The 25,666-nt window shown below is 39.3% G+C and overlaps 1 protein-coding gene across 1 annotated transcript; it reads right to left on the bottom strand.

The window, feature by feature from the left end:
• Positions 1-4,991: 4,991 nt before the first annotated feature.
• LOC308082444 (complement factor D-like) lies at positions 4,992-17,859 on the bottom strand. The gene is made up of 5 exons (XM_080424196.1): positions 17,786-17,859; positions 15,760-15,913; positions 12,444-12,576; positions 6,376-6,687; positions 4,992-5,285 (listed from the first exon to the last, which is right to left on the bottom strand). Exons 1-5 carry the CDS (start codon positions 17,841-17,843, stop codon positions 5,061-5,063), a joined length of 882 nt encoding a protein of 293 aa, XP_080280322.1. The 5' UTR covers positions 17,844-17,859; the 3' UTR covers positions 4,992-5,060.
• Between the last annotated feature and the right edge of the window lie 7,807 nt (positions 17,860-25,666).

Genomic DNA, 25,666 nt, shown 5'->3' with positions numbered 1-25,666 from the left:
GCTTTCAACTCCATAAACCCGTCTTTGTTTTGGTGAGTAGCAAAACGGTATTTTTTTTATTTTTTACTTGTTTATGTAAGTCTTAAAAAAAAGTTAAGTTTAAGTACTTATGTGTGGGTGAATCTATGTAAAGGACTTGTATATAAAACTAAAAGGAAAATAAAATAATTAATTAATTGAAACAAAAATAAAAACAACAAATTAACAATGCAACAAAATAATAAGAAATATAAATACATTAATCACATGTTGAATATAGTATTTCAACTAGCACTGAGCTGAGTGGCTATGTGCACATGCCTGCGCGTGCACGTGCACGTGCACGTGCCCGCGCACGTGACGTCATAAAATAGAGCCCCCATAGCTCACCACTGTGCTAAGCCAATTAATAAAAGAAACAAGTCTATAAGGCCAAGGTGGGCAAATAAAGAGTATAAAAGCCATTTGTTATCTTAATGAAGTAAACAACAAAATACTAAAGTAAAGTTATTATTCCGCTATTATTATTATTATTATGACTCTTTGCTCCAGTAAATTTCAAGGCTACTGGGTTGTGGAAGGACATGTGCGCTCCTGCGCCCTCATTTATCAAATAATTCCAAGTGATATAAAGCAATTAGAATCAAGCGATTTAAAAATAATATTTATAACATATTTACAATGTTAAGATGCTTAATCATTCACCCAAACAAGTGCTATAACAGTAATGCAGATCTATACATTTGCAGATTAAGCCACGGTCATACTCACATGCCCTGACAAAGGACAAGAGAGTAGACAGTACAGATCATGAGGAGTCAACAGAGGAGCAGGTAACTGCATTCCTTCTTGGCAAATATATCCATAGACAAAAACAACATTGAGGCCTGCCATACTCTGGTGAATTTGCAAAGAAAGCAAGGTTCCTCAGGAAACAGGGAAAGATGCAGTCTACTTGGTCTGCAAACTGCAAAGTGTTTATAAAATTGAATGGGCAAGCAGAGCAATCCAAAGTAATGTGCATCAGGAATATTGAGCAGTTGGACAAATTTGACTGATTCTATAAAGTTATTAGATCAGATCTGCGAGCTGTACTATTAATGGTTTATGTTATGTTAAAAGGGTAATGTATTTAACACTGTATTATCTATATTATATTTATATCAGACACATTTAACATGCTGGAAATTGAACAGGACATAGATCCAGATCATAATCTCTTTAACAACATAAATACAAACTGCTGTTATTATACAGAGCAGCAGTTTAATAAAAATATCAATTATGAAAATGGAATCTCAATCATTCACTTTAATGGCCGTAGCCTTTATACAAGTTTCAAGAGTATAAGAAATTATTTAAATACGTTTAAAAACCCTTTTAATGTCATTGCTATATCAGAATCATGGCTCAAAGTTGAGAGAGGAATGGATTTTGTTTTACAGGGATATGAACTTAGTTATATAAATAGAGAGAGCAAAATTGGAGGAGGGGTGGCTCTCTTTGTAGTTAAAAGCCTAATTTATAAGGTTGTTGAAACCATGTCAGTAATTATTGATGAGGTGATGGAGTGTATCACTATTGAAATTTGTGAAATGTGATTGTCAGCTGTGTTTATAGAACAGCAGGATCCAATATTGAAACATTTACTTACAATATGGAAAGGTTGTTTTCTGATACAAAACAAAAGGTACATTTTATCTGTGGCGATTACAACATTGATTTGTTAAATCCCAACAAACATAAATTGACAGATGAATTTAGTGAAGTAATGTACAGCATGGGTCTCTTTCCATCAATTACAAAGCCAAGTAGAATAACATCCCACTGTGCCACTCTGATTGATAATATATTTACAAATAATATGGAAGACAATATTGTGAGTGGATTATTAATGAACGACATTAGTGATCACCTGCCTGTACTTATAATATATGACTGTAATCGCAAGAAGAGGAAGGAGTACAAGGAGATTAAATAAAGGAGAGTGAGAACTGAGGAAGCTGTATCCATGTTTGGAAGGGATTTATTAAATTATAATTGGAAGGATATACATGACGAAGTAGATGTTGACAAAGCATATGGTTTATTCTTGGATATAGTCATGACCTTATATAATAGAAACTGCCCATTAAAACAATATAGCAGTAATAACAAGTACTCAGAAAGTCCTTGGATATCTAAGGGCCTGCAAAATGCCTGTAAGAAAAAGATAACGCTATATAGGACATTTATAAAATCTAGAACGAAAGAGGCAGAGCAAAAATATAAGAAATACAAAAATAAATTAATCAATATTATGAGGATATGTAAGAAGAATGATTATACCAAAATATTAGAGAATAATAAATAAAAAAAATTAAAGGCATGTGGAAAATATTAAACAGTATTATTAAAAACGGACCAACCAAACCAAGCAACCCTGAACATTTTACTGATAATGATACAACAATTAGAAATATGAATGATGTGGTTGATGGTTTCAGTAAGTTCTTTGTCAATGTGGGTCCAAAGCTTGCACAATAAATAAAAAACACACTGCCTGGGAAGAGTTGTGCTGATTATATAGAAAGAAATCCAAACTCAATTTATTTGGGAACGGTAGAAAAGAGGGAAATCATAGATATTGTAAATAAGTGTTAGGGCGCGCTCCCACCAAGAGTTGGCTGGCCGCTGTTTGCAGAATCTGCCAATGCATTGTCAATGCAAATGCGTTGATTCACGCAAGAGCAGATTTTTCCGCTAGTCGCGCAGACCTTGCGTTTATCTGCTCTCCGCGACTAAGCATAAAACTGCTGGAGGCAGGCGCTGATTTTCTCCCTCTGTCCAATCGGGTGAGTCGAAGGCGGACCGTCTCAAGACTCAGGAAGCAACATGGTGCTCAAGGCAGCAGGCACAGGCGGTGCGGGCTACTGGGAGGCTCCTGAAAGTGAGTGACAGGCGCGACACTCCCGTTTTTTAGAATCCGCTGGCTGCAAAAAACTGTGGCCGCGCACAACCTGCGTTTAACAGCGGCCAGCCAACTCTTGGTGGGAGCGCGCCCTAAAGACAAAACCTCCACAGATTGGAATGATATTGACATGCATTGACACTTGCAAGAAAGTAATCGATGGAATAGTAGATCCACTAACCCATATTTGTAATATATCTTTTAGAACAGGAATATTTCCAGAAAAAATGAAGACTGCCAAGGTCATCCCAATATATAAAACTGGTGACAAACAAAAATTTACTAACTATAGGCCTGTATCTCTACTGTCTCAGTTTTCAAAGATACTTGAAAAGGTTTTTGTTGCAAGACTGGACAATTTCATTGAACAAAATGACTTGTTAATGGAGAGTCAATATGGTTTTAGATCAGCCAGATCAACATCAATGGCTTTAACAGAGTTAGTAGAGGAATTAACTAGTTGTAGCCAAAACAGAAAATATGCAGTGGGAATATTTATTGACTTGAAAAAAGCATTTGATCATGGAATACTCCTTAAAAAAATGGAAGCATATGGTGTCAGAGGGGTGGTTTTTGACTGGCTGAAAAGCTATATAGAAAATAGGCAGCAATTCATACATATGGGTCATCATAAGTCCAGGTGTCTTAATATTTCCTGTGGTGTCCCTCAGGGGTCAGTCTTGGGCCCCAAACTATTTATCTTATATATTAATGATATTTGTAGAGTTTCTAATGACTTACATTTTGTTGTTTTTGCTGACGACACAAATATATTTTTTTCTGGGGATGACCTGAAGCAGCTAAATTATCTGTGCTCTAAGATGGCAAGGAGCATTGGCATCTTGGCCAAAACTAAGCATATATTGAACCATCAAGCCTTACACACACTTTATTGTGCACTTATCCTACCATACTGCAACATTAGTCTATGTTCTGATAGTGCTCGTTAATAGAGTGTCCTGTCCATATAAGGAGTCTCCATGTCTCTCCAGCTCTTTATAAAATAAAAAAAATGCATTTTCGTTTCAGTTTCAGTTTCATTTCTAATTTTATCCAATCAGGATAGAGAACTCAATCAGGATATAGATTAAACAAGTGAAATTGGAGGTGATGACACTAAGAAATGAGCAGGCAAAATTTGAACAGGAACACTATAAAAATGAAGCTTAAAAATTGGTACTTTCTCCTGATTGGCTGAGATTTTGACACCTACCAGAAAATGTATTTTCTGTTTATTAAAGAGCTGGAGCTGACGGGGAGACTCCTGTTACTGAACAAACACTCTATAGCAATGATTACTATCAGAATATAGTGCTTTAACCTTTTAACAAAATACTTTTTGTTTTAACCCAAAAATATCACTTACCCTACCTTTAAGTAATGTAAAGAATAGCCTACATAATGTGAACATGCACAGTATATCAGTATCAGTACCTAAAATGACACATAGCTTTTATAGTACACAATGCATGGAGGCTCAGACTTAAAAAAAAAGAAGAGAATAATGTTTTATTTTCTGCTGGAGTACTTAGCAAACTAAATAACAGATATTGTTATAAATAGAATTTTAAAAACTGTACAGAAAACAAGCACATATCCTTGTCTTCTTTTACTGGTGTATAAGGGATAATGTACAGCAAAAATTCAACGCAGACATTCAACTTTACTTTATCTTTAAGGGGTTTATATTGCAGTGATGACCGCCTTGTTGTACGTTATCCTGCTTATTAAATGACTACTTGTGAATGAAATCAATACTTTGACAAAATATTGATTAGAAAATGATTTTATTAGCTTCCACAGCCAGGTAAACAGAGGCAGAACCTTTGATTAACCTGGAAACGAGTAAAAATAAATACATAAAAACAAATCACCCACTTCTTTACACTTGTAAACCTGTGATGGCACAATAAGGATCATTCTGATTCTATATTCAATGAAGCCATGCAATAATCCAATATAGTGAAGATTATGGTGATCCTTGAAGTCCCCTGTACTCCCTCATTAGATACTTAAATAAATATGTGTCTATCAACATACTGATACATATACATACATATATTTGATATTGAGCTTTAAAGACGCTTGATTATATCATTATATCTAGTCATCTATCTATCTATCTATCTATCTATAAAAGTCCCAAGCTCCGAAAGTCCACCCAAAGCCCGAAACCCCTGTTGTCCTTGCCGTACTTCTTTCTCACGATTTGTTTGATCCAGTCGGTGTGTCTGGACACCATGGTGTAAGTGTAGTACATGCCATGCGTTCCTATGTGACCACACGTCTCCCAGTCCCACTTGGTAGTGATGCCCACCACCACGCCGTTGAGAAGCAGAGGATTGCCCAGGTCTCCCTGTAAGAAGAACAAAACACACAATTCTTTGAGGCGCACATACGGGTATTTCGGGGGCGTGGCCGAATCCGCCATTCCTTCACCTGGTGAAACAACACAGCTTTCACCACTGGAATTGCATTACGGAACGTACACACTGTAAGAGGCCTCGTGTCTGAATGTGGGAAGTGAGGACGCTGGCGTTGACTGTTCGCCGCTTCACCTCCCAATGTATGAATGAATGAACCATTGTAAAGTGCTTTGAGTAAGTTTGAGTACTTAGAAAAACGCCATAAAAATGCAATTCATTATTATTATGAATGATAGACAAGAGGACAAAAGCAGGGGGAGGAAAACAGAAAACACAGACACAAGTGTATGCCTGACGGCAGTACACGTAACAATAAACCTATAGTGTTAATTTAAAATGAGATATTCCTCTATATCTGTCTAGAAATGTCAAAAGAATTTTGCCGGCAACCTAAGTCGCCAGACTGATGTGCCCTTTTGGACATTTCAGCCCCTGCCCCTCTAATTTTCTCTGCACGTCTCTGACCCTATTCAAACTTCATCGTTCTCAAAAAGCCAGTACAAGCGTGCAACGGTGTTGCACTCAAAAAGAACAAGCAAACAGCTTGTATGTACTGTATAGATCTTCTATTTTTTTGAAAAATGTGGAAGATATTTTAAAGTTTCCCCTATTAATGGCATGCCCAAAATAGGGACGCCATGGGTTGAAAGTGGTTAAATAAATGAATCAATCAATATGAATCATTTAACCGATTAAAACCGGGAAAGCATCATCATGTCATTTTAGATTTTAGCGTTGGCTATTCAAAAAGGAATACATATAATACATATAATACATATAATACAATAATTAATTTGATGACCGGCAGCGGTTCCGGTAGGAGACACAAAGGAGACTTTTTGTACCGGAGCCCGCTGCCTACGTTCACTGGTCATCAAATTATTGGCATAAGAAAGCGAAAAAAAAGAAAAAAAAACTCCATGAATTCAAGTCTCCATGGGGTGAGTAATCGATAGGAAAACATTTTGGGGGTGAATTTTCCCTTTAATGGGTTAAAGTAAACAGGCCACTGAAACTTACCTCACAGGCACAGCCGTAGCAGTTCCTGAACGCGGTTGCACACAGCAGGTGCGAGTAATCACCGGTGCTGACTTCACAAAAGCGCTGGTCCTTCACTTCGATGAACGCCTCGTTCAGCACACGCCTCTCCGTGCCGTTCAAGTGCCAGTTTTGGCCCCAGCCCACCGTGATGACCTCGGCGCCTATGGGTGGGTAGGCGGGCTGCGGGCAACCCACCGCAAAGTACCTGCAAATGGCCGACGCGCTCTGCTCTTCTTGCTGCTCGTACTCGACGGTACGCACTGCCGGGGTCACGGTGGCCGGACGATCCAGCTGGAAAATTTCAAAGGAGGGGATTTTGTATGTCACTTCCGCAGTGGTGCAAAAAGTACTCAAATGTTTTACTTAAAGGACAACTTTGGGTTTTTACAACCAAAGTTGTCCTTTAAGTAAAAGTATCAATACTGCAATGTAGAAGTACTCTGTTACAAGTAAAAGTCCGGAATTCACAATTTACAAAGCACAAAGGTATTGGTATCAAAATGTACTTAAAGTACCAAAACTAAAAGTACTAACTTTTTTTTAAATAGCAGATCTACAAGCTCACAACGCGTCACGATGCGACGCGTTGTAAACTTGTAGATCGGCTATTTTCAAATAGCCTAGGTATAAAATAGGGCTAAAGTGGTTAATGTATGTTTTATAATGTAATAATTTGTATTTGAAAAGTAACTAGTAACTAAAGGGTAGCACTTTACAATAATGACCCGTTATAAAGCATTTATAAACGTTTATAAGCAGTTTGTAGACTATTAACAAATCATTAACAACCTGTTTGTTGACATTTGTAAATGATTACTAAAACCTTTATAAGTACAGTTACAAATCATTTATAAATTATTAGTAAGTAGTGAACTATTCATGAATAAGCTATTTATATACATCTGTAAATGATTATTAAATCATTTGTAACGACCCATTCTAAAGCATTTATAAACATTTATAAGCAGTTTGTAGACTATTTACAAATCATTAACAACCTGTTTATTGACATTTGTAAGTGATTACTAAAACCTTTATAACTACGGTTACAAATCATCTATAAAGGTATTAGTAAGTAGTAAAACTATTCATGAATAAGCCATGTATAATACATATGTAAATGATTATTAAATCATTTGTAACTGATGTTACATAATATATACAAGCTATTGGTAGCTTGTTCATGTTTAACATATACTTTGTTAAACATTCCTAAAGTATCTATAAATCCTTAGTACATGTTATTATGTGCCCTATAGTAAAGTGAAGACAGTTCATCATTTACAACTGTCTGTTAATGTGTTTGTTCATGTTTAACATATGCTTTGTAAAACATTCCTAAAGTATCTATAAATCCTTAGTACATGTTATTATGTGCCCTATAGTAAAGTGAAGACAGTTCATCATTTACAACTGTCTGTTAATGTGTTTGTTCATGTTTAACATATGCTTTGTAAAACATTCCTAAAATATCTATAAATCCTTAGTACATGTTATTATTATGTGCCCTAAGACAGTTCATCATTTACAACTGTCTGTTAATGTGACTTTCTCCTTACCTGTTGCAAACTACCTGGCTTTCATGAATGCAGACACCAAACAATTACTAGCATTATCTTTTATTATGTTTAATATATGATTCATAAGACATTTGTAAAGAGTATGTTGACCATTTGCAAACGTTATCATGGGCCTTGTTGTAAAGTGAAGACTATGCATTATTATTTCATGTTTAACAATGATTAGTAAAACATGTGACATCAAAAAGTGGCAGAAGTAACGTTATAGAGTATAAAAGTATAAAACAATTTATTAAGATATAAAATGTAGCAACTCTTGGCCACAGCAAACACACTGACATTTAAACAAAGAAATTCATCACAACAGAATCACAGAGTAGCAGCTTGGAGCCTCTGCAGTCACCACCTCCCAGTGCAAGTTAGCTTTAGCTGCTAAGCTAAACTGCTAAGCATGGAGGACATTACTAGCCTACACATCAAAACAAACATCGTGGATACCAACAGCCACCATCAAAATACCCCCTGGTTATAATGCTACTTCATGTGTGTAAGATTAGCCATTTTATGTTACCTCGATCACCTGCAACAAGACAGTTAAAACACATAAAACATGAATTAGACATATTTCTGTCCAGTCTGCAACTGCATCACTGTTCACTTCCTCCCTAGTAGGCTACTGCAGTTGTAATGCAGGTAATCAGTGTGTTGCCAGATTTAGCAAAAGAAACAAGCGGACAGGTCTATGAAAACAAGCCCAAAAGAAGCAACTAGGCTCAGGCCTATGATAACGTCTGCAAATGGTTTACATACTCTTTACGAATGTCTTACGCATCATTTGCTTAACATGAAAGATAATTCTAGTAATTAGTAGTTTGGTGTCTGCATTCATGAAAGCCAGGTAGTTTGCAACAGGTAAGGAGAAACATTAACAGACAGTCATAAATGATGAACTGTCTTCACTTTACTGTAGGGCACATAATAACATGTACTAAGGATTTATAGATACTTTAGAAATGTTTTACAAAGCATATGTTAAACATGAACAAACACATTAACAGACAGTTGTAAATGATGAACTGTCTTCACTTTACTATAGGGCTCATAATAACATGTACTAAGGATTTATAGATACTTTAGGAATGTTTAACAAAGCATATGTTAAACATGAACAAGCTACCAATAGCGTGTATATATTGTGTAACATCAGTTACAAATGATTTAATAATCATTTACAGATGTATTATACATGGTTTATTCATGAAAAGTTTTGCTACTTACTAATACCTTTATAGATGATTTGTAACCATAGTTATAAAGGTTTTAGTAATCATTTACGAATGTCAATAAACAGGTTGTTAATGATTTGTTAATAGTCTTCAAACTGCTTATAAACGTTTATAAATGCTTTAGAATGGGTCGTTACAAATGATTTAATAATCATTTACAGATGTATATAAATGGCTTATTCATGAATAGTTCACTACTTACTAATACTTTATAAATGACTTGTAACTGTAGTTATAAAGGTTTTAGTAATCATTTACGAATGTCAACAAACAGGTTGTTAATGATTTGTTAATAGTCTACAAACTGCTTATAAACGTTTATAAATGCTTTATAACGGGTCATTATTGTAAAGTGCTACCAACTAAAGTTTTCAAATAATTGTAGTGGAGTAAAAGTACAATATTTGCCTCTGAGATGTAGTGGAGTAGAAGTAAAAGTATAGACAATTGGAAATACTCCAGTAAAGTAAAAGTACCTCAAAATTGTACTTAAGTACAGTACTTGAGTAAATGTACTTAGTTACTTCACACCACTGCACTTCCGTGTGTGTGGTTCCATAGACCAGTGGTTCTCAAACTTTTTCATGTCAAGGACCCCCCCCCCCCCAATTGACACTTATTAGCCTGTGGACCCCCATTAGAAATGATATGCCAGGGACCCCCATAAGAGAAGATGTGTACGGCTCTAGCAGTGATTCTAAAACCAGTTTAATTTCAAGGACCCCCAGTTTGATATGCATTAGGCTACGGACCCCCATTTAATGGCATTTCTATCTTTCTAACCCCAATTTATATTGTGAAATCAATAATCAATAATCTATTTATTAAAGAGCCGGACACCTGAACAAACACTCTATAGCAATGATTACTATTGGAATGCTTTAACCTTTATGTGAGAACCTGTTTGAGCAGGTATGTGTGGCCTGTTTGCCATTGCTCAGGGCTGTTTGCAACCCTTTCCTCAACCACACATTTTTGTTTAAACACATATGTACACACATGATAAAAACAAATAAAACCACTCTAGGCTGTCACCATATATGGCCATTAGAATAAATACATAACAGTTAACAAAGAAAGTCTCACAACATTAAAAAGAAAAACCTATATAATTCAAGTAATACCAAAAGGAAAGTTAAATAAATAAATGAAAAGTTAAATGCTACTGTATAACCACTTTCAACCTTGCATCCCTGTTTTGCTCATGTCAATGTAGGTCAACATTTTCAAAAGAGTTTCCAAAACTTTCCGCTATATATCATAGCCGATATATCATCATATATATCATATCATATTTTAAAGAATGGTATAGTATACTACATGCATGTTAAGAGCGGAAACATGACGTGAACACATTTGAAACATGTGCTGTAGTTTATCTATCCACTACATTCACTGGGGGCGGGGGGGGGGGGGGGGGGGGTTGGAATTATCCCTCAAAGCAGCCTATTGAGTTCTTGACAGGTTTGATCCTATTTTGTTGAGTTAATATCGTCCAGCAAAATAATGGTCATGTTTGTGTGAGGCTGTATTGTATGTATTTATTCTAATGCTCATGTGACAGCCCGAATGGTTTTATTTGCACCTGTTAATGCGTATTTCTGTTTCAAGACATCAATGTGTTTATATAGGCCAGGGAAAAGGGTTGCAAACGGCTTTTCTAACCATGTGTTTAGAGATTAGCTGAAGACACTGCGGTATTCTCCAAGAGACGTTTAAACTTTCTTTGGGTAATTGGCGATCGAAAGACAGACAGACAGACAGACAGACAGACAGACAGACAGACAGACAGACAGTGTATGTTTGGAGGTATAGTCCAACATTTTAAACATGTTGCACAAAATTACAGCTATTTCCCAGATTTAACATCATGAAGCACACTAATAAAATTGTTTAAATAGCAATGTCGAAAATAGCTGATCTACAAGCTTAAGATTGTAGATTGTCTATTTTTGTTCGTCGTACGACCATAGGGCTTAAGTGGATATCCTCATGTCGGGAAAAACACAAGTGTGAGAGTCTGCGTGCGCATGCGTGGCGGGGGGGTACTTTGGTACTCAAAGTATATTTGACGCTAAAATGTTTGTACATTTCAAACTCCAAAACTTCCACACCCACACACACACACCCCATACTCCACCGCCACCCCCACATCACATGACATATCTGTCATATTTCAACTATTAGAAAAAAGACGATCTACAATGGCTGTGGTTACATGGACAATATTTATTCATTCAGAGTGAACTCATTCCGAACATAGATTCATACCCAACCGTTTACATGGAACCTGAATAAAAGTATTCCTTGTTTACATGACCCAAAGCATTGATTCGGAATTTAACTCTTGACATGCGCAAAGTAGTTCCCGCCTACGCCCGGGCATGGACCAGGGGGTGCCCGGTTCCACTACCCGGGCCGGAGCTTCCCCTTGTGGGCATGGGGAGGAGGCAGTAGCCCCCTTGTGCCTCCGCGGCGGAGGTTTGTCGGCCATGGCAGGCCGGGAAGCAATGCACCGACTCCTGCCAGGCAGCATTGTGAGCGGTGCGAGCCCGCGTTCCTTTGTTATCTCCGTTTTTTTTTTATTGGTACCAGACACGGTAAAACTTAGGCTAGTCTACTACTTTTAGCCTACATTTCTCATGTAGGCTACCTACGTTTCATCTGACCGAATAGATTATTTTGATTATAAGTTCCCGTTTCATGTCAAGGACAGGTAAAGATTGTTCCTCCGTCACAGGCTCAGATCCTCGGAGCGTTTTATATAGTAGTGACACACACCCTCACACACACACACACACACACACACACACACACACACACACACACACACACACACACACACACACACACACACACACACACACACACACACACACACACACACACACACACACACACACCTAGCACCAAGCAGGGTGTAACTGATGACAATTAGGAGAATGGAAACAGCTGATCAACCGGAGCCAAGTCTACAAACTCACATACAACACAGTCAGAGATACCAAGTCAAATAGAGCACTGCCTGGGACCCTGACTGAATTTGTACTTTTTATATTATTTTTTGGCTTGAAGCGAGCCCACATTGTTTCTTAAGGAACAATATTTTCTAGTTTTGGTTTTAACACTGATGTCAAGGACCCCCAAACTGATATGTATTAGGCTGCAGACCCCCATATGACGGGGCTGATCAGATGGAAAGTACTCGATCACTAAAAAATAGCACACAGGAGTTATTTACCTTGATCAGGCCAATGTCATGTGCATAATATCCCGAGACATAACGACGTATCCGTTGGGTGACACCAAAGGTTTGCTGTGTCGCTTCCGGGCTCAAGGAATGGGCACCCAGGACTACTTTCAACTTGGTTTTCCTGTGGAAATAACAGATTACATTAGGCTACACTCATTTAAATCAGTGGTTTTAAACCTTTTTCACATCAAGGTCCATTATTTATTCGGCATTTGAGACACAGACCACCATTTGATGAGATTTAGCCTCTCAGACCCAAAACTTAAAATATTTCTTCTACATTCTCTAATTGTGTTAACTCTTGGGAGCGTAACATGAAACCAAATGGACCCTTACGGGTCCATTTGGTTTCATTTTACGCTCTCAAGAGTTAAAGATCTAATAAGGGTCCATTTGGTTACCAACTCTCCATCATTTCGCTGCGGACCACCTGGAACCTCCATCTAAATCAACAACATTATCCCTTTAACTGAATGAGTAGTGAATTTGATAAGAAAAAAACAATTAAGTTACCACAGCAACATTATTTTGCCCATGCAAGCCTATATTGGCATCATTTAGCATTTTTTGCTTGATTGAGATAAAGAAAAACTGAGATTTTGATAAATAACTAGTAGTCAAGTAAAACTAACCACATAAATAAGTATATAAACATACAAACAAACAAACAAACATCACTCCGTCACCTTCTTATAATGAGGAAAAAAACTGAACCAAAACGAACTATATGTAATTTATTAATCATTTCACTCAAAAAGTTGTACCAGTATGTGACTATTGACATACAAATAAGAGAAGAAAAAAATTGGCCCAAGTCACATTGTCTTTGACTTAGGCCAGTTGTTCTCAACCTTTTCAGGTCGTGACCCCCCAAAATAATCATATTTGAACCGGGGACCCCCCATTTGGTTTGACTCCGTTCCACAGATAAATATTGTGAAAATAGCCGATTGGCTATTTTCACAATTTTTGCCTCTTTCTTATATTATTTGTCAATTTTTGTCAATGTTTTATAGTATAGTTTATTGATGACTTTTTTAGGTTTTAAAAAGGACTTAAAAGTCCTCAAATTGTCACTTCACTATCATCTGTGGACCCCCCAAAATCAAAAGATTTTGGGGGGTCCCCAGGTGACATGGTGGTGTGACGTCCAGCTCTCATCCTACCACCAACTGAGTGTGTTTGTGGCTGGCAACTTTTTATACTCAGCTCGAGGCAATTAGTTTGGACTCAACCATGTCAAGGGGTAGATTACTGAATAATACACATACATAAATACAGATAACGTTAACTCTCATAACACCTATTAAAACTCCATGAACTACACCAATGATTCTCAGACTACATTACACAACAATATCCCTAGCAATTCCAAATACACATTACAACCCCCGCCCCTCTGCCCTTCTGACTTGGTCCAGGCCAATTACTCTGGCAACAGCACAACTTACAGGGATACAGTATGTTAAGCTTTCAATAATCACCCAGTATTCCCCATATTGCACTACTCAAACATATTGCCCTTGGTCTCTTATCACACTCATACCTATTACACATTGCACTTGCCCATGATTATAATTAAATAAATACTTAAAATCATGACTTAACACATTGGGTGCCAGAGGTTTATTAAAATATTATACGTTGAGTGCCAGCATTTCTTCCATCCACTTGCGTTATACATTTCGTGCTGTGAGAAGCCCAGACACGGAAGTGCATGTAAACAAAGCGTGCGTGCGAGACGGCGGAGGGTCCCGACTAACGCCTGGAACAATAATATTTCCAACGCGATCCTCCATTGCAGCGTGATCGCCGATCGAAAACGGCTCGTTTCCACCACATTAAAAAGAAATGGAGATATTAAGCTTTTAATCAAGGAGATAACATTGAAAACGCCGACCGGAAGGATTTTTGACATGGAGCCAGATCCAGCCTCTTCTTCTCAGAAACTCCTTGGGTGATGTCTAAGTTTCGTTTTAGCGCCCCACGTGGCCCACATGTATAAAAATAGAATTGGGTCAAAAACGGTCCGGACCGTTTTCGGCACTTCTCGTTTGGACCCTCAAAAACGGTCCGGACCGTTTTTGGCATTCAATGTGTTAATTGTGCAAAATACTACTGTGCAAAATACTATAAAGTGCCAACATCAGTAACAGAGGACTTCTCTGTTACAGTGTTATTATTTCCCCCTTTTGTGCAAGAGGAAACACATAAATCTTCATTATAATCAATAACTGTTCAGAATCCACAGCTTGGTAGGCTGCAAATAACCAACACACCAACATAACTAACGTAAAATGTATGCTTATCAACAGCTTTATCAGCTTCATTTGCCGATACCGATATTGACCTATAACGTCAAATATCGACCGGTATCGATATGTAATACTAATAATAATGAATTGCATTTTTACGGCGCTTTGCTAAGTACTCAAACTTACTCAAAGCGCTTTACAATGGTTCATTTATTCATACTTTGGGAGGTGAAGCGGCGAACAGTCAACGCCAGCGTCCTCACTTCCCACATACTGTAACATTCACACACCAATGGTGGCAAGCTAGCGCCGACCGACACATTGGTGGCAATGTAGGGTTCAGTGCCTTGCCCAAGGACACTTCGACATGTGGACAGGAGGAGCCGGGATATGTGGCCGATATAACGGTGCATCCCTTGTGGGAACAGCATGATTTTTTCAATAAGGATATAGGTGATTTTACCACAGAGGTGGCCTGTGTCACGGAGAGCCGATTTTAGGCAAAAATATCATTTTCCTAGAAGAAAATTACGTAGGCCTTATTTTAACCCTTTAAGACCTGGAACGCATCGTATCACTTCTTGATTTGAGCTAAAAAGCATTATTTTACACTTTGGCTATTGGAAAATAGCAGATCTACAAGCTCATAGCGCAGGACCGAGTGCCGCGCTACGAGGTTGTAGATCTGCTATTTTTGAAAAATCGTGAAAATGTTTGCAAATCTTTGAATATGTATATTTTTCAAAGCGAACATTTGTAACTCAAATCTTTGCTTCTGGGGGTCCCTGGAACTAAATATTTTGAGATGGGGGTCCGTGGGCCAAATACATATACATTTTGGGGTCCTTGACATGAAAAAGTTTGAGAACCACTGACATAGTAACATAGGTTTTTTTCAAAAAACTGTTAGGATTTAGAAGGCATTTGTAGGATCGGAACCTCAGGCCTTGTTAAGAAGGTGACGACTCTCTGTTGATAGCACACAGAGTGTATAACAAATAGACAGAACAAACAAACAACAGAGATACGGTACATATTGTTCTTCTCACCATAGGCATTGAGCAGAAGTCATGACCCACTGCAGGTCCACCAGGAAGCCCCCACACACGTGTCTCATGGTGCCCCCTCTCTCTGGGGCCTGTATAGAGGCCATGTAGGGATGTGAGTGAGGCTTCACCTCACTACCCATCATTATGCCTTCACCTGAAAGCATAGTAACAGATTATAAATGTTTTGATATTATTATACTGTTTAGAGACTGATGTTAGGTTCTTGGTTTACCTATTATCCTAGATCAGGGCAGGGTGGGCAACTTTGATGATGGAGAGGGCCACTATATTTCCCACTCACTCCAGGGGGCCACATTGCATGTTGTTGCTGTCGGGCAGAAACCTCTTATCTCCACATTTTAACTTTTTTTCGTAAATTAATGCCACTCTAGTATATCACACAAAAGTAGCAAAAATAGCTGATCTACAAGCTCGACCCGTTTTGAGCTTGTAGTAGATCTACTATTTTTGCTATTTTGGAATTGGAATCCTGAAAAGTAACCTTTTTATTCATTTTTAAATGCATTTAGTTATACTTAAGTTAACTTTATGAACTTAAATACAAATACAACGGACATAAAAACTCATTAAACTAATAATACTGACTGAAGTAATTAAAGCGGGTCATGTTTGCATGTTTGGTATTGGCAGAAGCTTGTAGCTTATTAATGCCTTTCCATTTTACATTTTGTTACATTTTAACAAAAAAGAAGAATGTCTAAGAACCTAACAAACACAATTAACAAAAGAAAAAAAATCCATAATGTACATACTGTAAGTAGATCCCTAGTCTATCAATCCTACATTTGATCATCAATGATCCATCAATCATTCCATTCGGTATATTTGTCCAATATAAACAGTTTGAACCTTTTTTGGGAATTGCATTAAATGTATGCTTTGCTTAGAATGCCTAAAATACTATTTCTATGCCATGTGGTATTACCTCGTGTTTACCTTGCTTACTGTAAGTCGCTCTGGATTAAGAGCGTCTGCTAAATTCCTGAACTGTAAACTGTAAACTGCATTAACCCTGGTGTTTTGAACACATTTTCAAAAGATTTAAAATTTGTAAAAAATAAACAAATAAATAAAATAAATACAACAAATTGTTACATTTTCTGAAATAGCTAAAATAGCTGATCTACAAGCTCACAACACAGTTTTGAACAAATCGACCCAAAACAGGGTCATGTATTGTGGGGAAAGCTTTCGCTGAAAATAGCCGATAGACAAAGCTTGTCTATCGGCTATTTTCAGCGAAAGCTTTCCCCACAATGACAGCAAACAGAAAAGACACACTAGTACTAGTACAGAGCCCTGAGTGACTCCGATCAACCATAATGGGGTTTAACCCATTAAATCCAGGAACGCATCTACAAATGTCTCCTAAATCCTAACAGGTTTCTGAAAAACCTATGTCGCTATATCAGTGGTTCTCAAACTTCTTCATTAATGACCCCCAAAATGATATGTATTTGGCCCGCGGACCCCCCCCCCCCCCATCTCAAAATATTTAGTTCAAGGGACCCCGAGGAAGCAAAGATTAGAGTTACAAATGTTCTCTTTAAAAATATATACATTCAAAGATTTGCACACATTTTCAAGATTTTTTCTAAAAGATAGCAGATCTACAAGCTCATAGTGCCGCGCTATGAGCTTGCGCTATGAGCTTGTGTATCTGCTATTATTGAATACCCAATGAAATCTTAAAATGACACAGATGCTTTCCCGGTCTTAAAGGGATAGTTTTTTCTATCGATTTGTTTTTCTCGCATTCCTAAGCCAATAATTTGATGACCAGTGGACCGGTAGGCAGCGGTTCGGGTAGGAGACACAAAGGAGACTCTTTCTGTCTCTGCCTGCAAGTCGTCAAATTATTGGCTGAGGAATGCGACAAAAACAAACAAAATATCCACTAATTCAAGCCTCCATGGGGTGACTAATCGATAGGGAAAAAAAGGCATTTTGGGGGTGAACTATCCCTTTAATGGATTAAAGATGCTAGGCCTACTACATAACTCACCCAGTGAAATGAGAGCGAAAGCCGCATGCATCATGAGTAGTTCCTTCACGAAGGCCATGGTGTCTGTGTGGCTTGAGCACTTTGCAAGGAGCACTGCAGTTTAAAAAGTGTCTTGTTGACAGCCAGGGAGGACCTGATCAACCTGGTTATACAGTATGTATGAGACACTCCCTTTTTCCGCAGCGTGAAAAACAGGAACTGTATGTCCGGCAGCTACTCTCACTTCATTGTGTGAACTCTTTGTTTATATACAGTAGTATTGCCAAGCCATGTGGCCTAGAAAAAAACTAGACTAAAATGAGATCCAGTAGAACTAAGACAGGACTAAGTCATTTTATGTTTGGTGTCAGGTGTTGTGCTCTGAAAATAGCATATCTACACGCTCACAACGCGTCACGCGACGCGTTGTGAGCTTGTAGATCGGCTATTTTCAGCACGCAGCCAAGTGTAAAATCAGCCATTACGACACCATCAAGGCACCGCCAAAATACATTTTAGTCGACTAAATCAACTGTAGATTTAGTCGACTAAAATCTTATGGTATTTAGTCGAATAAAACTAGACTAACAGTAAAACATTTCAGATGACTAAAATACTAATAAAACTAAATGGAACTTTATTCAAAAGACTGACTAAAACTAAATCAAAATTTGCTGTCAAAATCAACACTGGTATTTCGCAAGGATATAAATCAATCCAACTCTTGGTGCTGAGTGCCAAGCAGGGTGGCATCGGATCCCATTTTTCAGAGTCTTTGGTATGAGGTATCAGGACGGACACTCAGGGCCGTGTTAATGTCAGAGTGCGCCTTAGGCAAAGGACAGGTTTCTTCAGAGGCAAATATTGTACTTTTACTCCACTACAATTATTTGAAAACGTTAGTTACTAGTTACTTTGCAGATATAAATTATTACATTATAAAACATACATTAACCACTTTAGCCCTATTTTATACCGAGGCTATTTGAAAATAGCCGATCTACAAGCTCACAACGCGTCGCATCGCGACGTGTTGTGAGCTTGTAGATCTGCTATTGCAGATCTGCAAACATTGCAAACTGCAAACATTTTAGTACTTTTACTTTTGGTACTTTAAGTACATTTTGATACCAATACTTTTGTACTTTTACTCAAGTACATTTTAAATTCCGGACCTTTACTTGTAACAGAGTACTTCTACATTGCAGTATTGATTGTTACTTAAGTAAAACATTTGAGTACTTTTCCCACCACTGAAAACAACTTCCAATTGTAAAAATGTTCACCTATAATGATATGACCAAAATAAGGACACCAGGTTGAAAGGTTGAAATAAAGAAAGTACACGAGAAATGCGACAACAAGCACATTCCAAACAGAGTTTTTAGATTTGAGCTTATTTGGTCGAGTCTGGTTGTAAAGTGTCTGCCATCATTACCAAATGGATCGCCCGTTTCAGCTTGACCTAAGTTAGCATTTTGAATCAATTAAAGTGACGTTGTGTGATTCAATGTGTTGTGTACATTCAGTACAGCGTTCTACAGAGTCAGTGTTTGCCTTGTTTCTGCCCTGAGGAGTCTGTGTGTCCACTGGAGTGCAAGGGAGGAGCGTAAGCAGTAGTTAGACTGCTGTCTCTGTGATCTCACAAATCAGCTGATGTGTAAGGTTACGGGCACCCACAAGTCTCTCAAGAACCTGTGAGGCATATTATTAAGGTTTCGAGGCCTATCAGGCTCGAAGCCTTATTGAGATTGTACCGTTTCTTCCGCCGTTTTTTCAGTTCTGGCCCAACCGCGTGGTCGCTTTTTACGAAACTCGGCAATATGGTAGAGGGCTATGCCAAACGGCGAAGACCCGAAACTCACAACCATTGGCCAAAGGGTAGCGCTGTAGCACTCAATTGAAATATGCCAACTTTGAACAGGTACAACTCATGCCCTGTTTGACCTACAGCCATGAAACCTCGATACACACATGCGTCTCCTCATGACCTTTAGATTTCCCACCATTTTGAATTATATGAAAAACAGTAAAAATCTATAGCTTTCTGGGATTTTTGAGCAATCTGCACAAAACTGTCTACACATGTACTTTGGACCTATGCCGACAAACGTGAGCAAGCGGATTTTCCATAAGTGAAAACATTAAGCTTTTATGAGGCAATTAATATTGCAGTTTTATGACAATTATTCGTCTGCCCCTAACACGTTCATGCAGACTCACATTTGTTTGAAACTTTGCAATAATGTAGAGGGTCATTCCAAGTATCACTGAAACCAATCTTACTCCAATTGGTCAAAGGGGGGCGCTATAGCAATTTTTTGAAAATGCAAACTTTAAACAGGCAAAAGTCATGCCTCGTTTGGCCGACAGCCATTAAACCTGCTTACACATGTGCCTTGACTCATGAGGAACACATCTATCACTTTGCCCAGTGAGCTCCGCCCTTAGATTGTCTGCAATTTTGAGCAGTTTGAAAAACATTTAAACCCAGGATTTCTGAGCAATTGGCGTGAAAGTGTGTCATCTCTGTGAACTCCCTTTTCACCAGTTCAGGTCTGTTGGTCCAATGGCTTAATCATCTGCCTTGAAACCACAGGGTTGCAGGTGCGAATCCCACCCCATGTAGACTTCATTATAATTGCATTGCACACAACATGACTGTATCAATGAATACATGTGCAATTGTTAAAGATAACGGGAAATGCTTATTTGAAAGTAGTTATTTTCAATGTATGACGTATTTCATTTGCCCTTTTGTTTTGTTGGATTCTCCTTTCTCACTATCTGAGGCTGTGGATTGAATAGCTTGATCAGTAGAGTGTGAGCCTCATGTGCCGAAGGTCCCCAGTTCAAACCCCACTCAATAGAGTTTACATTTAAATTGCATTGTACAAAACATGACCCTGTTAATTCAGACATTTTTAAACAATAACATGAAATGCTTTTTTGAGAGTAGTTGTTTTTTATGTATGACATACTTTCTTGTGAAAATAGCCGATCTACAATCTCACAACTTTTCAGATAGCAACGTGTTGTGAGCTTGTAGATCGACTATTTTCACTAGTTACCATTCCGAGGAGACAAAAAGAAAACTTTATTGGTAAATGTTTTGTGAACCAGTGATCTACAATAGTTAGGGAAACAGAGGCTTGGTTCATAACGGACGGAAAAACCTATAGATATCAACAGACACCATCAGGGAGGCCATATCTCTAGCTCAATGAGAAGAGAGGCAGCCTGTGAATCCATAGGTCGCTGGTTCGATCCCTGTCCCCAACAATGTGTTGAAGTGATCATCATTTGGAATTCTTCATTTTACAAATAGTGTTTCTTGAGGTTAGGTCGTTGTTTTACTGAGGTTAAGGTTAGTGAGGGTGGGTATAGAAAAGAGTCATCTAGTCAGCAACCTTCCATCACTCTCCGATTTAATCAAAAAATTTAAGCTGTGTGATATATACATTTTGGGTTAATACCATTAATATAAACCCATGTCCCTCTGTACTCTAGCAATTAGTGCACCTGGTGATACCTCGCCTGTCAGTCATTGGCTCCTCAATGGTGCTGAAAAGTGTACATGTACATTTACTCAAGTACCAATACAAGTGCTTACAAAGCACAGTACAATTTTTAGGTACTTTTACTTTACTTTCCATTTGTGTTACTTCTACTCTACTACAATTACAGCATATGACAGCTTTAGTTACTTGTTACTTTTCAGATGTAATTATTAATACAACACCTACAGTAACCACATACAGTCGATCTACAATGTGACGCGTTATGAGCTTGTATGTATATGTTACAGGTAGATTGGCATTCCAGGTAGAATGGAAAATAAGCGCTTGTTTTCACCGCCCGTCCGCCCCCCAGGCAATTCTGTAGAACCAACGCCAGAGGGCAATGCAAGCCACACATGAGTCCCACACCACACACGCACGCATGCACACGCACACAAACGAGCACGCACACACGCATACGCGCACATGCACGCGCGCGCGCACACACCCGCGAACAAGGGGGCGAGACTGAGGAGGCGGGGCTGGCGGGCTATGCAGTGAGTGGCAGTTGGGGCAAACCATAGCGGGGCAAACGCAGTCCCCACAACATCATTTACTATTCTGTGCCTATCGGTACATAACTCGGACGGCGCTTAGTCGACTAGGAGACCATCGGCCGGTCGTCGCGGGCACTCGCGCCTGGAGGCGCTCGGGCGCGACTCCTTGGCCTCAAGGTCTCCTTAGTCGGAGCGCCTCCGTCATGGTCCAAAACTATACTTTATCGGCGAAAAAAAATTGTCCGCGGTTGTTTGAAAAAGTAATGTCCCGAGCGGGAGTCAAACCCAGACTCCCAGTGCTAGTGGATGGGGAGTCCAATGATTTTCGAAGTGCGCCACTGAGGCCAGTAAGTATGTATATTCATGTTGTCGTTGTCGTCGTCCTCGCATCGCAGCCCCGCCCCGAGCCTAAAAACAAGCGCTCCACTTCCAATCTACCTGGAATGCCAATCTACCTGTGACATATATAACAAGCAACCCATGCTGTATGATAACTTATCACACGTGAAATCCAATTCTGTCTACCCAATGGCTCAGTCAGTACTGCGGCCATAGCTGAGTGGTTAGTGAGCCCGCCTAGGGAGCCAGAGGCCCTGGTTGCCCCAGGTACGATTCCAGGCCAGGCCAGCAAATGTGTCAATGAAATTTGTCCCTGAGCAAGACTCTTAACCCCTAATTGCTCACAGGCCCTCATTGGAAACAAGACCGCAAGGACTTTCATGAACGGACCTGTTAAAGGAATTATCCTTATCCTTTACACTGTCTACCCGCAAGTCTGTAGGTCCCAAACCCCAATTTAACCAGTCCAAATATAATTTACTGAACCAAAATCATGACTTTGTTAATTAATGCATGTTCACTTCTTCTCTCTCTTTCCCTCTCTCTCTCTCTCTCTCTCTCTCTCTCTCTCTCACTGCCACTGCCTCTCTCTCTCTCTCTCTCTCTCTCTATCTCTCTGTCACTGCCTCTCTCTCTCTCTCTCTCTCTCTCTCTCTCTCTCTCTCTCTCGCTCGCTCCCTCTCTCTCTAACTGCCTCTCTCTCTCTCTCTCTCTCTCTGCCTGCCTCTGCCTTATCCCTCGAAACCGCTTATTGCTGCTTGCAGCTATATTTTGTATTAATTTTCTATTTGCAATTTTGCATCTTAATTGTATGCATCCATCCATCCATCCATCTTCAACCGCTTATCCGGAGTCGGGTCGCGGGGGTAACAGTTCCAGCAGAGAGCTCCAGCCTTCCCTCTCCTGAGCAACATTAGCCACTTCCTCCTGGGTAATCCCGAGGCAAAGATTGTTAATATAGGAAGATACACAATCTCATTTGGAGCCACTAGAGGCGAAATAGTACACAAATCCTACAAATGGTCTCCTAAGTAGGCGTGGTTTGCTTCTCCCCCTACCATCCCACCACCCTCCCCCTCCCCTCTCCCTGGCTGACAACGTCATGTAGATGTGCATTTGTGTATTTTCTTCATTAAAGAAAATAAATGCTTTACATGTTTTGTTATTGGCAAGGATGCTTTTAAAGAAACCCATAAAATTCCCACCACAAACTCACACTAGTCTTATGCTAGATGTGCTCCTGTTTCTGCTCAACATTGTAACAGGTCCTTTTATTTATAAGATATATATATTTTACCACTATAGACTATAATGTGTTTAGCATGAATGTTTAGCAAAATGTCATGATACCCAAATCATACCCCATCAACCAAGACAGTTAATAATGGAAAATGATATTATTGAGCATTGGAACACACATTGTATTTAATTTTTGAAATGTCCATAATGATTTCACTTAGGCCTACTACTGTACATTCACATATAGAATCTCAGTTTATCAGATTTTAGAACATCTTATGGGGACAGAGCATAGAGTTAAAATATAATATAATAATACAATAAAATATAAGGACAGACAGAGCCCTCTATGTCTCGTCCGTCGGACTGCAGATGGACTCTTCAGATATCTTCCCAAATCTCGCGAGACTGTGTTGCTGGGATAGAGAAAGGTCGATAACAAAGTAGATTTTCTCCTAATTTGTGTCTCTAAAAAAAGCCATTTTAGTATGAAAATCTTGTACATATTGTGGTATTGTGGGTCCAATATTTAGTTCAGTAACCATGGAGCTAAGGAATGGTTCAGAAGCTGTGTTCACGTTCACTCTCCCATTGGAATCAATAGACTCCAACCTGCTTCCTGTCTCCTAAAAAGGCGTCCACCTACGTCACGCAGAAACGGGAAGTAAACCGGAGATCGTGACTCTTGGTATTTGCCTCTTGGCCCGAGGCGTTCCCAGGCCCAGGAGATGTAATCCCCCATCTGGTCCTTGGTCTGCCCCGGGGTCTCTTCCGAGTGACTGTTGTATGACAACGTATGGCATTAATTTACAAAAAAAGAAAAAGTTGAAATGCAGAGATGTGAGGTTTCTATTTTAACAACTGTTAAGTATTTTTACTCTTTTTAACTCAATTTAAGTACTCTAATACTAAGTATTGATGAGACGGAGGAGGAGCCCGGCCAGGAGGCCATCCACAGAGCCTAGTCCCTCCACGTGCCATAGTATCTCCTCTCCCCCAGTCCCGGCAGAGTAGTTCCGGACAAGCGGACTGAGTGGCCCTGTCTTTCCCTATTAGGACTGACCGTGGGTAGCTACCTGGGACGTAAGTCGGGGCTTGATCAACCCTGGCTGGGTCACCTGGGCGAGGGTGTATGTTGCGAGACCCGAAACATCCTATGACCCCAGGCTACAACACTGATGATACGTCCCAGGTGCATCCATGTGATGTTTTTTCGTTATAGTTATTCTATTTATAGTGGCTCATAGGAATAGACTACGTGACAACCAGGAATAGTTTGGTGACCACCGGAGAGACGGGTGACCGCCGGAATGTAGACGGCATCCGGGAGCAGTTTGGGTTGGCGCCCCAGCCTGTGTCTTCCGTGAGGAAGAAGCCCAACAAATCCACGGTGAGGCCTTTAAGGAGGGCCATTCAAGCAAGCCGCAAGGGGAGCCTGCAGTACCCTCACGGCCCAAGAAACCATCACGCCAGAATGAAATGTTTGGAGCGGGGGAGTCTGGTGCAACGCTCAGGTCCTGGACCTGGTGAGACGGAGGAGGAGCCGGCCAGGAGGCCATCCACAGAGCCTAGTCCCTCCATGTGCCAGAGTATCTCCTCTCCCCACAGTCCCGGCAGAGTAGTTCCGGACAAGCGGATTGAGTGGCCCTGTCACCCTAAGAGGACTGACCGTGGGTAGCTACCTGGGACGTAAGTCGGGGCTTGATCAACCCCGGCCGTGTCACCTGGGCGAGGGTGTATGTTGTTGCGAGACCCAAAACATCCTATGACCCCAGGCTACAACACTGATGATACGTCCCAGGTGCATCCATGTGATGTTTTTTCGTTATGAATATACAGAACTATTCTAACTATAACTACTACTATTATAAAACATGACTTAGAGCTGCTTTTATCATACACAATATTGTAAAGATTGTAAACATTTATATACTATATATTATACTTACTATGCTATGTATGTTATTTGTGCTGTCAATGCACCTACGAAATCTACTCTTTAACTGATGCTCTACCTCCCTAACATACAATACACTAAATTAGAGGAATTCAGTATCATAGAATTATTATAGTATTATCATCAACATTGTGATGAGTTTTTCCCAGTACTGTAAATAGTCAAATGCCATGCTAAATCCTCATTAACCACTGAAGTACTACTGTACATACTTTGTCATATGACAAATAGCTTTTTAAAAAAAATATATAGCAGATCTGCAAGGTTACAATAATTATGCTGCAACACAATGCTATTTTCAAAAATGTAA

Source organism: Gymnoscopelus braueri (genome assembly GCF_963280865.1).
Source record: "Gymnoscopelus braueri genome assembly, chromosome: 3".
In the NCBI taxonomy this organism is placed as follows: Eukaryota; Metazoa; Chordata; class Actinopteri; order Myctophiformes; family Myctophidae; genus Gymnoscopelus; species Gymnoscopelus braueri.
This window is presented reverse-complemented; position numbering and strand designations above follow the sequence as displayed.